This window comes from Catharus ustulatus, chromosome 5, assembly GCF_009819885.2.
Source record: "Catharus ustulatus isolate bCatUst1 chromosome 5, bCatUst1.pri.v2, whole genome shotgun sequence".
Lineage (NCBI taxonomy): Eukaryota > Metazoa > Chordata > Aves > Passeriformes > Turdidae > Catharus > Catharus ustulatus.
The window spans coordinates 74,211,877-74,226,196 of record NC_046225.1 but is presented as its reverse complement, the minus strand read 5'-3'; the positions used below and the strand labels follow the sequence as shown (position 1 = coordinate 74,226,196).

Here is a 14,320-nt window from a genome sequence, read left to right as displayed (position 1 = left end):
GATTCGGCGTCACGGGGCAAATTTGGGAACTCGCCGCTCCCTCGGTCCCAGCGAGAGCTGAGTCAGGGGCTGTGGCCACCTTCACCCCCCTTGAGGGGTGGAAATCGCTCTCATATTACCCAGCAAAAGCCCCACAGCCCAGGGGTGGATCCACGCTCCAAAATCACAGACAGGAGCTGGGAGCAGGCTGGGACCCCCAGCACTGATGCATTCAACACTTCCCTGCGTGCCTCAGTTTCCCTGGGAGGGCAAAGCGATGCTCTGGGGTTCAGCCCCCCAGCATTGCTCCCGTGGAGCTTTTCAAAGCCCTCTGAAACAGGCACAAAGTGAGGATTGCAATGGGATTCCTTTCCTCCCCACCCAGGGTACCACTCAAACTGGGGCTGGGGTGTTTGTCCAGAGGGGGAGAAAATGAGAGAAACTAATGAGGGATGAGGGAAAAACATATTCAGCCACCCCAAGTGATGTCCAGGCTGATTTTTGTGGTTCTCTCCCTCAATTCCCCACCTTGTGTGAAGTGGAGCAAAGGATAAAACCACTCCAGAAGCAGAACCGCAGCTGGCAGCTCCCCCCCCTTGTCCATAAACCCCTCCCGATCACTGTGAGCATTTCTGGGGGGAGAAGGAGAGGCAGGATGCTCACAGGCACCGGATTCCTCTCTACATATTAATTCCACATTGTTGAGCTGGAAAAGGGATCTGGGAACACCAGGAATTCCTGGCTGGATGGGCAGGGGGTTGCTGGTGGTTTTTTCCCTGCACAGATGTTTTTGGCAGCCCGTGGGTGACACGAGTGTGCTGGTGCCAGCCCCAAAGGTGCCTTTTCCTTTGGTCTCCCCTCTCCTGCTGGTTTCCCTGCCCTCTGGGCTCTTGGAGAAGAGGGGGAAGAGGCAGGAGAGCCCTCCCCAAATCTGGATCCCCAAATCAGCATCCTTCCCGAAACCATGCTCCAAACAAACACCACTTCCCTTTAGACCAGCATCCCTTCCCAAACCATCTCTCCCAAAATCTGCATCCTTCCAAACCAGCATCAATCCCAAATCAGAATCCTACAAATAAACAGCCCTCTCTAAAGCAGCAAACCCTTCTTCCTCCCAAAAATAAGGATTGCTCCCAGACCAGCATCCCTCCAAAACCAGCATCTCTCCCAAAATCTGCATCCTTCCAAACCAGAAACACCCCCCAAATCAGCATCTCTACCAAAATCTGCATCCTTCCAAACCAGCACCAGTTCACAAATTCAGCACCTCTCCCAAAATCCACATCCATCCCAAACCTGAACCACCCCACAAACCAGGACCTGTCCCAAAATCCACATCCATCCCAAAGCAGCACCAGCCCACAAATTCAGCACCTCTCCCAAAATCTGCATCCTTCCAAACCTGCACCAGCCCACAAATTCAGCACCTCTCCCAAAATCTACATCCAACCCAAACCTGAATCACCCCACAAACCAGGACCTGTCCCAAAATCACATCCATCCCAAACCAGCAACACCCCCGAAGACCCTTCCCAAGATCTGCATCTTTCCCAAAATCCAATCTCCTGAATGAACATCTGTCCCCAAACCCACATCCCTCCCCAAACCGGCACCTTCTGAAGGAGCAGCTCTCCCTGAATCCACTCCCAGCCCACCCAGTTCCCCTTCCCAAGCACATCCCAGGGCCCCTCGGAGCAGCCAAGGGTGGGATTCACCAGCCCTGAGCGCTGCTGCACTGAATCATCTCAATTACAGATTTGCTTGGATGCGATTTGGGGAAGAAAAAAAAAAAAAAAAAAAAGAAAGGGAAAAACAACAAAAAAAACCAACTCAACCCATCCCTCTTCTTCCTCCTCCTCCTCCCCTGGGAAGGGGTGATGGCAGCATAAATAGCAGCTCTCTCAGCACGGGGCCAGACGCAGCTGGAGCAGCTTCCCCTGGCACCTGCACCATGGCAGAGCCTTCGCTGCCCCTCTCCTTCCTCTGCCTCCTCGCCTTGTCCTCCGCCTGCTACATCCAGAACTGCCCCCGGGGCGGCAAGCGGGCTCTGGCAGACACAGCTCTGCGACAGGTACAGCGGGATGGGTGTCCGGGACACGGCCTGGAGCTCCGGGGGGACAGGGGGGCTCCGAGGGGTGCAGGAGATCCCTGTCACCCCTGGGTACCGCACTGCCCGGAGCAGAGGGGATTTTTGGGGCAGTGGTGGATCGGTGACCGCTCCGAAGTGCTGCTGGCACCTCGAGAAGAGGTTCAGGGACAGGGAGGTCTGGGGACAGCCCAGAGGTCACAGTGACCAGCGCTGGTGGCAGCGTGGCACCTGCAAGAGGGGCTGGTGGGGAGAGCTGCTTTCTGTACACGGGGGGATGCTGATTTAGGGGAAGAATGCTGATTTGGGGATGCTGGTTTGTGGGATGCTGGTTTGTGGGATGCTGGTTTAGGAAAGGATGCTGATTTGGGGATGCTGCTTTGTGGGATGCTGGCTTGTGGGATTCTGGTTTAGGGGGGCATGCTGGTTTAGAGGGGATGCTAGTTTAGGGGGGATGCTGCTTTGTGGGATGCTGTTTTAGGGGGAATACTGGTTTGTGGGATTCTGCTTTGTGGGATTCTGCTTTGTAGGATGCTGATTTGGGGATGCTGGTTTAGGGGGGATGCTGGTTTGGGGAAGGATGCTGATTTGGGGATGCTGCTTTGTGGGATGCTGGTTTGTGTGATTCTGCTTTGTGGGATGCTGGTTTTAAGGGGAATACTGCTTTGTGGGATTCTGCTTTGTGGGATGCTGATTTTGGGTGGGATGCTGCTTTGTGGGATGCTGGTTTAAGGGGAATACTGCTTTGTGGGATGCTGCTTTGTGGGATGATTTGGGGAGGGATGCTGCTCTGTGGGATGCTGTTTTAGAGGGAATTCTGCTTTATGGGATGCTGCCTTGACTGATGCAGCTCTGGGAGGGGATGCTGGAGGAGAGTGACGGGGCTGGGAGAGAACCCTGGGTGCACAAAACCACCCCAAACTCCCTGGCATTGGTGTGCAGGGCAGGGCCCCGTTGCTGCGCGCTGGCACAGAGGGTTTCTAACACAAAGAGGAATTTTTTGGGGTGCGGGCACTGAGGCAGCTCCTTCCCGCAGTGCATGCCCTGCGGCCCCGGCAACAGAGGGAACTGCTTCGGGCCGGGCATCTGCTGCGGAGCCGAGCTGGGCTGCTACCTGGGCACGGCGGAGACCAGGCGCTGTGCCGAGGAGGATTTCCTGCCCTCGCCCTGCCAGGCCGGAGGGCAGCCCTGCGGCTCCGGGGGACGCTGCGCCGCGCCCGGCATCTGCTGCACCGCCGGTACCGGGACAGGGAGGGCACGGAGAGGGCACGGGGAGAGCGGTGGTGGGGGGATTGGGTAGGGAGGGGAAAGTGAGGTGTGCAGGGGGAATTAGGGTATGGAGGGGAAATTGAGGTGTGGAGGGGAAATTGAGGTGTGGAGGGGAAACTGGGGTATGGAGGGGAAATTGAGGCATGGAGGGAAATTCAGGCATGGAGAAGAAATTGAAGTATAGAGGGAAAATTGAGGCATGGAGGGGAAATTGAGGCATGGAGAAGAAATTCAGGCATGGAGGAGAAAACTGAGGCATGGAGGGGAAATTCAGGCGTGGAGAGAAATTGAGGCATGGAGAAGAAATTGAGACATGGAGAAGAAATTGAGGCATGGAGGGAAATTCAGGCATGGAGGAGAAATTGAGGTATGGAGAGAAATTGAGGTATGGAGGGAAATTCAGGCGTAGAGAGAAATTGAGGTATGGAGAAGAAATTGAGGCATGAGAAGAAATTGAGGTATGGAGAAGAAATTGAGGTATAGAAGGGAAACTGAGGTATGGAGAAGAAATTGAGGCATGGAGGGGAAATTGGGGTATGGAGAAGAAATTGAGGTATGGAGAAGAAATTGAGGCATGGAAGGAAAATTGAGGCATGGAAGGGAAATTGAGGCATGGAAGGGAAATTGAGGCATGGAGAAGAAATTGAGACATGGAGAAGAAATTGAGACATGGAAGGAAAATTGAGACATGGAGGGGAAATTGAGGCATGGAGAAGAAATTGAAGTATAGAGGGGAAATTGAGGTATGGAGGAGAAACTGAGGCATGGAGTGGAAGCGGTGTTGGCGCCATCAGAGATAATCTGGGTTTGATGTTGGATTCAGGTTGATTGTAAGGAAGGAATTTTTTCCTGTGAGGGTGGGGAGACCTGGAACAGGGTGCTCAGAGAAGCTGTGGCTGCCCCTGGAAGTGTCCCAGGTCAGGCTGGATGGGGCTTGGAGCAGCCTGGGAGAGTGGAAGGTGTCCTGTCCATGGTAGGGATGGGATAAGATGGTTTTTGCTGTCCCTTCCCACCCAAACCATTCTGATCCTAAAGGATTGGGCTCAGAGCTCCTCTTGACCCACCACGAGCTTTTCCCCGGCCAGCACAGCCTCCCTGATGTGCCAGAAAATCCATCCTGGTTAAAACAGGCGCTGGAGCTGTGCGGGCTCCGCTGGCTGCCACCAACCCCTTCCCCAGCCCGGAACAACCCCCTGGCGATCCCAAAGAACCCGTTCCATCAATCACCACGTGTTGCTTCCCGCGGCAGAGTCGTGCTCCATGGACAGCGGCTGCCTGGACGAGGGCAGCGACAGCGCTCAGGAGGCGGCAGACGAGAAGAACCTGACGGTGCTGGATGGCTCGGCCGGGGATCTGCTCCTCAAGCTCATGCACTTGGCAAACCGACAGCAGCAGCAGCAGCAGGGCAAGCACCCCCTGCTCTGAGCACCCCCAAAGCCTGACCGACCCCCCCAGCTCGGCTCTGTACATACCAGACCCAATAAAATCCTCCTGCACTGTGCTGGCCTCGTGCTGGGCACTGGGGATGGCTGGTGGGGGGTCAGGGTGGGGGTGTTGGAGGTGTCTTCTGTCCCCAAATCCCCGCAGAGAGCACGGGGTTGGTTGGGCTGGGTGTAGGGTTTGGTCCTGTCCTTGTAGCTGGCAAGGGGAAGGAGTTCAGGTAGAGCTGGAATTTGGGATCTGGTTATTGAATCCCACCCACAGCAGGTTGGGGACAGCTGGGATGTGTCACCCTCGTGTTACCTCGTGGCCAAGCCCCTCTCTGGGGCAGATTCGGGACCTCGCTGCCTTCAGGAATCAGCACGGCAAATCTACTAAAAATGATAAAAAATAAGGAAAAGCGCCCCAAATCCCTCAAGAGAAGAGAGGTTTGGGATCCCAGCTCCACAGCCCCTCCAGGGCTGGGCTCATCCTTCCCCATCCCCTCTGGACACCGACAGGGAGGATCAGTCCCCTTTATCCCACTGCTACCCCCCAAAATTTGGGATTCCGTTATCCCAACCCTCTCCCGGCTCCCTTACCCTGCGGGTCCCTGCTCCGAGGTCTCTCCGGGCTGGCACTGGCCACGGCACAGGGGACAGCTCGTCCTTTATAGTGTCCCTGAGGGAGGTGGCACCTCCAGGGAGGTGGAGCTCCCCGGCACCCGCGGGATCCATCCTGCCCATCCTGCAGGGGATGCAGCATTGATCCAGGACCTGCTTCCCATCCCAGCCCTGGGGAGGGGGGACAACCCCAAATCACCCCAAAATCGTGGGGAGAGGGGTGACACCAGCATCCCACCAGGCTGGGATGAGGGAATTGAGGTTTCAGCCCTGCTCTAACACTCTGAATTTTCCAAGGTGCAGGATGTGAACCCCCAACATTCCTGCAGCACCGGGAATGTGTGGCACAGCTGGGAATGCTCCATCAGGCAAAAATCGAATCCCCCAAAACCACCAGGGGTTGATATCTGGGTTTTTCCCCCACTGAGACACATCCTGCAGGGGTCTGGGCACCCCTGGAGCAGCCAGGATGACAATTCCTCCCTCCAGGCTGAGCTGCTGGGACTGCACACAGCAGGTGCTGAGCCCCATTCCCAACCCATCACCACGGATCCCAGTGCCTGCCTTGTCCCCAGGGACTGGGACTGACCCCGGGGATGGTGACAGGGACCTGGCTGCCCTCGTGCTGGCTGTGCTAAGTGATGGATTTTGAGGCAAGCCAGAGGGACAGGAAAAGGTCACGGCTGTCCGGCTCTGGGTTGCCTAATTCTCAATTAAGGTGGTGCAGGGTAATGATCTCAGTGAACGTCAGATTTTGTCCTCAGCAGGAAAATTTATTCAAGCTGGGGAGCTCCTAATTGGGATAAGGAAGGCAAGGGGCTGGGGTGAGCAGGACCTTGGGTGTTGCATCAGCCTTCAGCCTCATCCTCAGCGCTGCTTCAGGGCAGGGGTGGGGCTTGGTGTGCCACATCCAACCCCTGTGTGCAGCTCCAAGGAGAAGCAGGGGGGAAATTTGGGGTTTTACCCAGGAGGTTTGGTGTTCTCGTGGCTGTGGAGCTGTTGGATGGATGTGAGTGAGGATGGGATGGGTGAGTCCCTGAGCATCCCCTAAGGGTGGGTGGATGAGCTCAACAAGAACATTCCCCATCCCAGAGGATATGGGATTGCTTCTCCCACTCAAAGAAACCTGAAGCCAAGGGAAGCACATGCCCCAGGAGGGGTGGACACACCCCACCTGCAGCTGCCCTCTTCATCCTCACCCTGTCCATGCCAGAGGGGGACACACCCCAGCTCAGCTCAGCAGCCCTGAGTGGTGGCTGAGAGGGTCCCCAAAGCCCAGACTCCATCCACAACCTCCACACGTCCATCCAGCCCCATCCACAACCTCCACACGTCCATCCAGCCCCATCCACAACCTCCACACGTCCATCCAGCCCCATCCACAACCTCCACACGTCCAGCCAGCCCCATCCACAACCTCCACACGTCCATCCAGCCCCATCCACAACCTCCACACGTCCATCCAGCCCCATCCACAACCTCCACACGTCCAGCCAGCCCCATCCACAACCTCCACACGTCCAGCCAGCCCCATCCACAACCTCCACACGTTTCCCCATCACGGAGGAGAAAACTGACACCTTGTCCTTGACCTCACGTCCTCCGGTGATTAGCCGAGCCCTGTGCTGTGGGAAGCAATGCCTTGTGGTTTTTAAGGAACACGGGTGACGCCGGTGCCAGAATCCCTAAGCAGGAGCCAGGACTATAAATACAGGGCCAGGGGTTGGGATGGGCAGCCAAAAATCCTGCCACCATGTCCTGCAAGGCTCTGGCTCTCTGCCTGCTGGGGCTCCTGGCTCTCTCCTCTGCGTGCTACATCCAGAACTGTCCCATCGGGGGCAAACGCGCGGCGCTGGACATGGACATCAGGAAGGTGGGTCCGGGAGGGCTCAGAGCGCTCCAAACCCCCTCCTCTCCTTCTCCTAACATCCTTCTCCTCTGTTCCCCGAGCAGTGCCTGCCCTGCGGCCCTCGGAACAAGGGGCACTGCTTCGGGCCCAACATCTGCTGCGGGGAGGAGCTGGGCTGCTACATCGGCACCTCGGAAACGCTGCGGTGCCAGGAGGAAAATTTCCTGCCCACCCCCTGCGAGTCGGGACGCAAACCCTGCGGCTCCGGAGGGAGCTGCGCTGCTCCCGGCATCTGCTGCAGCACCGGTGAGGGGGGCACGGCATCCCGGGATCGCTGCACAGGGAATTCAGGGCTCTGTAGGATGGTGGGAGAGGGGAGGATGTGCGAGGGATTGGCTCTGTCCCATCCGTGTATCCATCCATCCATCCAGACCCTGCTCCATGACCTATCCAGGAAGGGACGAGACTGGGAGGGTTTAAGGAAGAAAGGAAATTTTGGAGGCTGAGCAAGTGCAGGATGTTTTTCTCAAAATCCCACCCTTCTCCCTAAATTAAACTCTGCTATAAATCCCGGGTTTCATCAGAGGGGTGAGCACGAGCTCATCAAACCCCAGTGCTGGGGGGTCCCTGGGGCTGGTTTTGGGGTCTCTGGGTGTTCTGGGGATCTCTGGGGGCTGATTTTGGGGGTCCCTGGGGGCTGTTTCAAGGGGTCTCTGAATGTTTTGGGGGTTTCTGGAGGGTGTTTTGTGGGGATCACTGGGGGCTGGTTTGGGGAGTCCCTGTGGGCTGTTTCAGGGAGCTCTGGGGGCTGATTTTGGGGGTCCCTGGAGGTTGTTTCAGAGGGCTTCTGAATGTTTTGGGGATTTCTGGGGGCTGTTTCAGGGGTCTCTAGGAGCTGTTTTGTGGGGGTCACTGGGGGTTGTTTCACAGATCTCTGGGAGCTGATTTGGGGAATGCTTGGGGGCTGTTTCAGGGTCTCTGGGTGTTTTGGGGATTTCTGAGGGCTGTTTCAGGGTCCCTGAGGGCTGTTTCAGAGGGTTTCTGAATGTTTTGGGATTTCTGGGGGCTGTTTCAGGGGTCTCTGGGGCCCGTTTTGGGGGGTCCCTGGGGTCTGGTCGGTGCTGTCTGTTTTCACACCACACTCCCCCCTCTCTCCCCTCAGAGGGCTGCAGCACTGACTCATCCTGTGACCAGGAGATGCTGTTTGTGTAGCCCACCCAGGACAGAAGGCACAGGATCCACATCCATCACTGTCCCAGCCCTGCCTTGGGCTGTGACTCAGACTGAAGTGATGAGCTTAAACAGAAATAAAACTTGGACAGAAAAACAACCCAGGCAGAAGTCTGTGGGGTTTGTGTGCTCACCTGGTTGACGTGCAGGCTTGGGAGGGAGAGGAAAAGATATTTTCTGGAAAAAGTGGAGGTAAAAAGTGAGGATTTCAGGCCAAATATCTGAGGGAGGGAGGGAGGGAGACCTGCAAACCATGGCTGAACCACAGCAAACTCCAGGCTCAATGCTGGGCAGCCCAAACCCAGAAGTTTTAGGACAAACCTGACAGCCTGCAAGACCCCAACAACCCAGAACACCCAAAGGCTTTACAATTTTATCTACACCTTCAGCTGAAGGGAGGAATAAGGAGACACCAAAAATCCTGGATCATTCAGACGTATTTAATTATTCAGCCACACCAAGGGATGTGCAATGGAGGGTTTAAAGTGTGAAATCAAGATTAGAATTCATTCCTTTCCCCAACAACAAAAAGAAAAGGGAAAGTCAGTGTTTCCTACAAATTCATTCAGCCCTCATTTGCCTTTGGAAGCATCCAGAGGAGCTGACAGTGAGGAGCTCAGAGCCAGGCTCTGCCTCAGGACTGTTCCTGCTCCTCCTCACATGCTGTGTGAGAAGGCAGGAGAGATCCAAACATGTGGGAGGTGGGATCACAGGCACAGCACCAGGGCTGAGCCAGGCTGCTGGAGCCTCCAAGATTTCCCTCCACCCCTTTCCCACAGGCATTAACCCTTTGGCAGCAGCAGGGTTTCTCCTTGACCACTCCTGTGGTCAGTTTATCTGTTCAGAGGAAGGATCTGAGCTGTGTGGGGCTCTGAGGCAGCCCCATGCAGGGCTGCTAGGACAGCACCGTGCGCTTCACGATCCGCCCGTCCTTGTCGATGGCGAAGTTGTAGTTCCGGGGGTTGTCCAGGCACTCCTCGATCCTTGCCTCCAGGTTCTCCAGGGTGATGAAGTTTTTGGCTTCCTCCTGAAGCAAAGGACAAGGATTATCCCCCTCAGGATTATCCCACCCTGTTCCCAGAGCTCTGGCTCAAGCTCTCTCCCATCCACGTGCTGTCAACACCCCTGGGAGGTGCTGACGCTTGTGTTCCCAGCTGCCAGCTGAAAAATCTGTGCAAAACAAGCCCACGGCTTCCACATGGCTCCCTGGCAGGGAATTCTGGCAGCCTGCTTCCCCAGGAGGCACCAGCTGCTCTTACCTGCAGCTGGAGAACCTCTTTCTCCTTCTCCTCCACGAAAGCCTCCATTTTCCTGGCTTGTTTCTCTGCAATCTCTAACTTCTTCCTCTTCTCCTCCTCCTCTTGTTTCCTGAGCCTCTCCTCTCTGCCAGACAGAAAGGAAAATCTGATGGATGAGGTGACACTTCCATCCCCAGGAGAGGAGGCTGCCCAGAGCACCCTGACTTGGCCCTCAGCAGGAAAAGGCACAGGAACCACGACAGCTGCACAGGCAAATTCATTTTAAAAGGTCAGGATTTCCCAGAATCACAGAATCAACCAGGGGGGAGAAGGCTGTGTCCTCTTGTGACCCATCCTGGCTGCACCCTCCTGTCAGGGAGCTGTAGAGAGTGACAAGGTCTCCCTTGAGCCTCCTTTTGCCCAGGCTGAGCCCCCCCAGCTGCTCCTACCAGGATTTGTGTTCCAGACCCCTCCTCAGCTTTGCTGCCTTTCCCTGGCCACACTCCAGGATCTCAACATCCTTCCTAAACTGAGGGGCCAGAACTGGACACAGCACTTGAGGTGAGGCCTCAAGGGGAAAAATCCCAGCCCACAGTGACCCTGCCCAAGCTTCTCTGCCAATACAGAGCAGGCTGTAAGGAGCTCAGTGGTGCCTAAGCAGCAGGTAGGGCAGGGTTCCCGGCCTTGCAGGGCTGTGCTGACCTGCGTGCCCTCTGCCGGGCGTTCTCCTCATCGTTCCAGGCCATCAGGCGCCGGTGCTCCTCCTGCTCCTCCAGCGAGCCCGCGGCAGCCAGCCGCTCCTCCCGCTTCTTCTGCAGCACCTCGGCCCTGAACTCCGCCCTGCCAGGAGGAGGGGAGGGCACTCAGCTCCTGCCCCACAGCAGAGCCAGCCCCAACACTCTGTCCCACAGATCTCATCCCACCACCAGTATCAGACCCAACACCCCTTCCTACCCCCCAGTATGCCAGGATCTACCTGCTCCTGTTACAAAGTGCCCCAGAGCCAACCCTCCACTGCCCCACAGCAGTCCCAAGTGGCCATTCCCCTTCCTCACAGCCCCAGATCCAGCCTCCCACCCCATAGCCAGTCCCACACCCCGCCCCCAGCATCTCACCCAGCCCCAATTCCAACCCCAACCTTCCCCTGCCCCACAGCAGCCTCACAGCCCTACACCCAGACCCCAACCCTCCAGCCAATCCTGTACCCAGTGCAGTCAGCCCCCAGAAACCCCACACGCAGCTCCCTGCCCTGTACCCCGCCCTTCAACCCTCCCCAGTCCCTGACCCGAACCCACAACCACCCCCAGCTCTCCTCTGCACCCCAGCACCAGTCCCAGACCAGCCCGTGCCGGTACCGGAGGGCGTTGAGCACCAGCCGGTGCTGCCGGTACCGCTCCAGCACCACCAGCAGCTCCTCGGGATCCACGGGCGGCGGCAGCTTCACCCGGCCCACCTTGGACTTGGCGGGGGGATCGTGCCGGGATTTGCGGCCCCGCGCCGGCACCGCCCGCGGGGACCAGCCGGGACAGAGCGCCGGGAACGGGCCGGGCCCCAGCGCGGCCGCCAGGGCCGGGAGCGGGACGGGCCCCGGGCGGCAGCGCCTCAGCGCCGGCAGCATGGCGGCGCGGGAGTGACGGCACGGCGCGCACAGAGTGACGTCACCGCGCGGGGCCGCGCGCGCGGCACCACGGGAAGGGAGGAGGGAGCGGGGGCTGATGGGAAATGGAGTCCGGGAGGGAGGGGACGGGGACAGGGACACGGGCATGGACGGGGACATCCGTGGGACAGGGACAGGGACACTGGCATGGACAGGGACAGCCGTGGGACAGGGACAGCCGTGGGACACGGATATCCGTGGGGCAGGGACACCTTACACGGGACAGGGACATCCGTGGGACAGGGATAGCCGTGGGGCAGGGATAGCCGTGGGACACGGATATCCATGGGGCAGGGACGCCTTACACGGGACAGGGACAGCCATGGGGCACGGGCACCCTGCACGGGACAGGGACAGCCGTGGGACACACGGACAGGGGCAGGGACACCCCACGGGACATCAGTGGGACAGAGACACCCTACACGGGACAGGGACACGGACACGCATGGGATAGAGTCACCCCCTTGTGAAACTGATGCCTCCCACGGGACAGGGACAGGGACAGGGACACAGGGACAGGGACACAGGAAAGGGACAGAGGGACACAGGGACAGGGACACCCGTGGGACACACGGACAGGGGAAGGGACACCGCACGGGACACGGATATCCGTGGGGCAGGGATACCTTACACGGGACAGGGACACCCATGGGACACACGGACAGGGGCAGGGACACCCCACGGGACACGGACATCCGTGGGACAGAGACACCCTACACGGGACAGGGACACCGACACGCATGGGATAGAGTCACCCCCTTGTGGAACTGATCCCTCCCACGGGACAGGGACACAGGGAAGGGACAGGGACACAGGGACAGGGACACAGGGACAGGGCAGAGCCCCCGCCGGACACGGACGCGGCACCCTAAGGAAAAGGAATCCCCCAGGGAACAGCCCACGAGACACGGTACCGCAAAAGACACAACACAACCCGCACCCACGGGACACAGGGGACACGATATCCCCTTTTCCAGACACCCACCAAGAGAATGAGCATCCCCCTGGGACACGAGTCCCACCCCACGGGACACAAGGGACACGATATCCCCTTCTCACACATCCCCAAGAGACAGAGCATCCCCTTGGGGACACAACTCCCACTCCACGGGACACAGGGGACACGATATCCCTTTCTCGCACATCCCCAAGAGACAGAGCATCCCCCTCGGGACAAACCCCCACCCACGGGACACAGGGGACACGATATCATCTTCTTAGACACCCCCCAAAACAGACAGCATCCCTCTCGGGATGCATCCCACCCCCGGGACACCCCTGTCCCCATGTCACACCACCGTCCCCATGTCACACCTGCCACCCCCCAGCCGAGCCCCCATCACCATCAGCGCTCACAGATCCCCCCATCCCCTTTTATTCCCCTCGGGGGTCCCGGTTCGGTCCCGCCGGGCTCGCTGGCTCCGCTCAGGGGCGCAGCCCGGGTCGCTGCGGGAGATGATGGGGAGGGGGGATCGGTCAGTGCCGGGCTCGGGGACCCCCCTGGGACCCCCCAGCCCCGACCCCGCTCACCGGCAGCGGCTCCTCCCGCCGCAGGGGACACGGGAAGGGACGGCAGAGCCCCGGAGGGGACGGGAGCTGCGGGACGGGGACAAACACCGGGAGGGGTGGGGGGGATTCCAGGGTGGGTAAACTGCGGGGGCTTCGGGGGGGAAGGTGAAGATAACCACGGGAAAGGGGATAATCCGAGGAGGGGGATAACCTGGGGGGATTATAGCCCGGGAGGGGGATAACCAGAGGGGGATTATAGCCCATGGGGGTGATAAATCCACATAATTCAGAGAGAGGGATAACCTGGGGGGGATTCCAGCCCATGGGGGTGATAAATCGGGATAATTCAGGGAGGGGGTGGATTTTAGACCATGGGGGTGATAAATCGGGATAATTCATGGAGGGGGATAACCTGGGGGGATTATAGCCCGTGGGGGTCATAAAACCGGAGTGGGGCTTAATTTGGGGCAGGGATAAATCCAAGAACTCGGCGGGGAGATAATCGCGGGACAGGGATGTAATTCCGAGGGGGTATAATCCGGAGAGGATAATTTGGGACAGGGTAACTCGATGGGGATAACCCAGGGGGATTAAAACCCCAAGAGCAGGGGTTTTACCCCGTGGGGGATTCATCCCGGGAGGGAAGGGAATAACCTGGAGGGGAGTGACCCTACCTGGAGGTTTGTGGGGGTCCGGAGGTCCCGTTTGCCCCCCGGGTACCAGCCGTGGGACCAGTGCTGGCCGTGGCCGCGGGGCAGGGCACAGCTCAGCAGCAGCAGAGCCAGCAGCAGCAGCGACCCGCGGGGTGCCATGGCCGGGGGGCTGCGGGGACACAGCCGGCTCTGTCCCACCGCCATCCGCTCCGGGGACACCCCCGGGGGGCTGCGGGAGGGCTGAGCACCCGGGGGTGCTGCCTGGGGTGGCTGGGGTCCGGCAGAACCCCAGGGGTTGAGTGGGGGGATGGAGATCCAGAGGGGATCAGCACCCCCAGGTGGGGCTGGGGTGGGTTTGGGATGGAGATACTGGACCCAGAATATCTTTGGGATGGGTTTGGGATGCAGATCCAGAGGGGCTGAGCATCCCTGGGTGGTGCTGGGGTGGGTCTGGGATGCAGAAACTGGACCCAGCATCTTCGGGGTGGGTTTGGGATGGAGATCCAGAGGGGATGAGCACCCCTGGGTGGTGCTGCGGTGGGTTTGGGATGCAGATCCAGGACCCAGCATCTCTTTGGGGTGGGTTTGGGATGCAGATCCAGGACCCAGCATCTCTTTGGGGTGGGTTTGGGATGCAGATTCAGAAGGGATGAGCACCCATGGGTGGTGCTGGGGTGGGTTTGGGATGCAGATTCAGGACCCAGCTCTCTTTAGGGTGGGTTTGGGATGCAGATGCTGCACCCAGCATCTCTTTGGGATGGGTTTGGGATGCAGATACTGCACCCAGCATCTCTTTGGGATGGGTTTG

General features: G+C 58.6%; 4 protein-coding genes across 4 annotated transcripts; 2 read left to right on the top strand and 2 right to left on the bottom strand.

The window, feature by feature from the left end:
- The first annotated feature begins 1,875 nt into the window (after positions 1-1,875).
- On the top strand, positions 1,876-4,835 carry LOC116997153 (vasotocin-neurophysin VT). Its single transcript, XM_033061455.1, has 3 exons — positions 1,876-2,050; positions 3,102-3,303; positions 4,584-4,835. Exons 1-3 carry the CDS (start codon positions 1,931-1,933, stop codon positions 4,757-4,759), a joined length of 498 nt encoding a protein of 165 aa, XP_032917346.1. The 5' UTR covers positions 1,876-1,930; the 3' UTR covers positions 4,760-4,835.
- Positions 4,836-7,099: 2,264 nt separating this feature from the next.
- LOC116996687 (neurophysin 1-like) lies at positions 7,100-8,555 on the top strand. Its single transcript, XM_033060615.2, has 3 exons — positions 7,100-7,249; positions 7,330-7,531; positions 8,388-8,555. The coding sequence occupies exons 1-3, from the start codon at positions 7,130-7,132 to the stop codon at positions 8,435-8,437; spliced, it is 372 nt and encodes a 123-aa protein (XP_032916506.1). The 5' UTR covers positions 7,100-7,129; the 3' UTR covers positions 8,438-8,555.
- Positions 8,556-8,879: 324 nt separating this feature from the next.
- On the bottom strand, positions 8,880-11,311 carry MRPS26 (mitochondrial ribosomal protein S26). Its single transcript, XM_033061410.2, has 4 exons — positions 11,049-11,311; positions 10,396-10,533; positions 9,715-9,838; positions 8,880-9,482 (listed from the first exon to the last, which is right to left on the bottom strand). The coding sequence occupies exons 1-4, from the start codon at positions 11,309-11,311 to the stop codon at positions 9,351-9,353; spliced, it is 657 nt and encodes a 218-aa protein (XP_032917301.1). The 3' UTR covers positions 8,880-9,350.
- A 1,268-nt stretch (positions 11,312-12,579) lies between these two features.
- On the bottom strand, positions 12,580-13,686 carry LOC116997138 (progonadoliberin-2). The gene is made up of 3 exons (XM_033061411.1): positions 13,534-13,686; positions 12,881-12,946; positions 12,580-12,796 (listed from the first exon to the last, which is right to left on the bottom strand). The coding sequence occupies exons 1-3, from the start codon at positions 13,669-13,671 to the stop codon at positions 12,776-12,778; spliced, it is 225 nt and encodes a 74-aa protein (XP_032917302.1). The 5' UTR covers positions 13,672-13,686; the 3' UTR covers positions 12,580-12,775.
- Between the last annotated feature and the right edge of the window lie 634 nt (positions 13,687-14,320).

Excerpts from the sequence above, each read along its gene's own strand:
- MRPS26 (XM_033061410.2), bottom strand. The coding sequence starts at position 11,311 with ATGCTGCCGGCGCTGAGGCGCTGCCGCCCGGGGCCCGTCCCGCTCCCG. Across the intron at positions 9,839-10,395 it reads GCCCGGCAGAGGGCACGCAG|AGAGGAGAGGCTCAGGAAAC; the intron begins GTCAGCACAGCC and ends TCTGTCTGGCAG. Across the intron at positions 9,483-9,714 it reads AAGAGGTTCTCCAGCTGCAG|GAGGAAGCCAAAAACTTCAT; the intron begins GTAAGAGCAGCT and ends CCTTTGCTTCAG.
- LOC116997153 (XM_033061455.1), top strand. The coding sequence starts at position 1,931 with ATGGCAGAGCCTTCGCTGCCCCTCTCCTTCCTCTGCCTCCTCGCCTTG. Across the intron at positions 2,051-3,101 it reads CAGACACAGCTCTGCGACAG|TGCATGCCCTGCGGCCCCGG; the intron begins GTACAGCGGGAT and ends TCCTTCCCGCAG. Across the intron at positions 3,304-4,583 it reads CGGCATCTGCTGCACCGCCG|AGTCGTGCTCCATGGACAGC; the intron begins GTACCGGGACAG and ends TTCCCGCGGCAG.
- LOC116997138 (XM_033061411.1), bottom strand. The coding sequence starts at position 13,671 with ATGGCACCCCGCGGGTCGCTGCTGCTGCTGGCTCTGCTGCTGCTGAGC. Across the intron at positions 12,947-13,533 it reads GGACCCCCACAAACCTCCAG|CTCCCGTCCCCTCCGGGGCT; the intron begins GTAGGGTCACTC and ends CCCGTCCCGCAG. Across the intron at positions 12,797-12,880 it reads GGCGGGAGGAGCCGCTGCCG|CGACCCGGGCTGCGCCCCTG; the intron begins GTGAGCGGGGTC and ends CATCTCCCGCAG.
- LOC116996687 (XM_033060615.2), top strand. The coding sequence starts at position 7,130 with ATGTCCTGCAAGGCTCTGGCTCTCTGCCTGCTGGGGCTCCTGGCTCTC. Across the intron at positions 7,250-7,329 it reads TGGACATGGACATCAGGAAG|TGCCTGCCCTGCGGCCCTCG; the intron begins GTGGGTCCGGGA and ends TTCCCCGAGCAG. Across the intron at positions 7,532-8,387 it reads CGGCATCTGCTGCAGCACCG|AGGGCTGCAGCACTGACTCA; the intron begins GTGAGGGGGGCA and ends CTCTCCCCTCAG.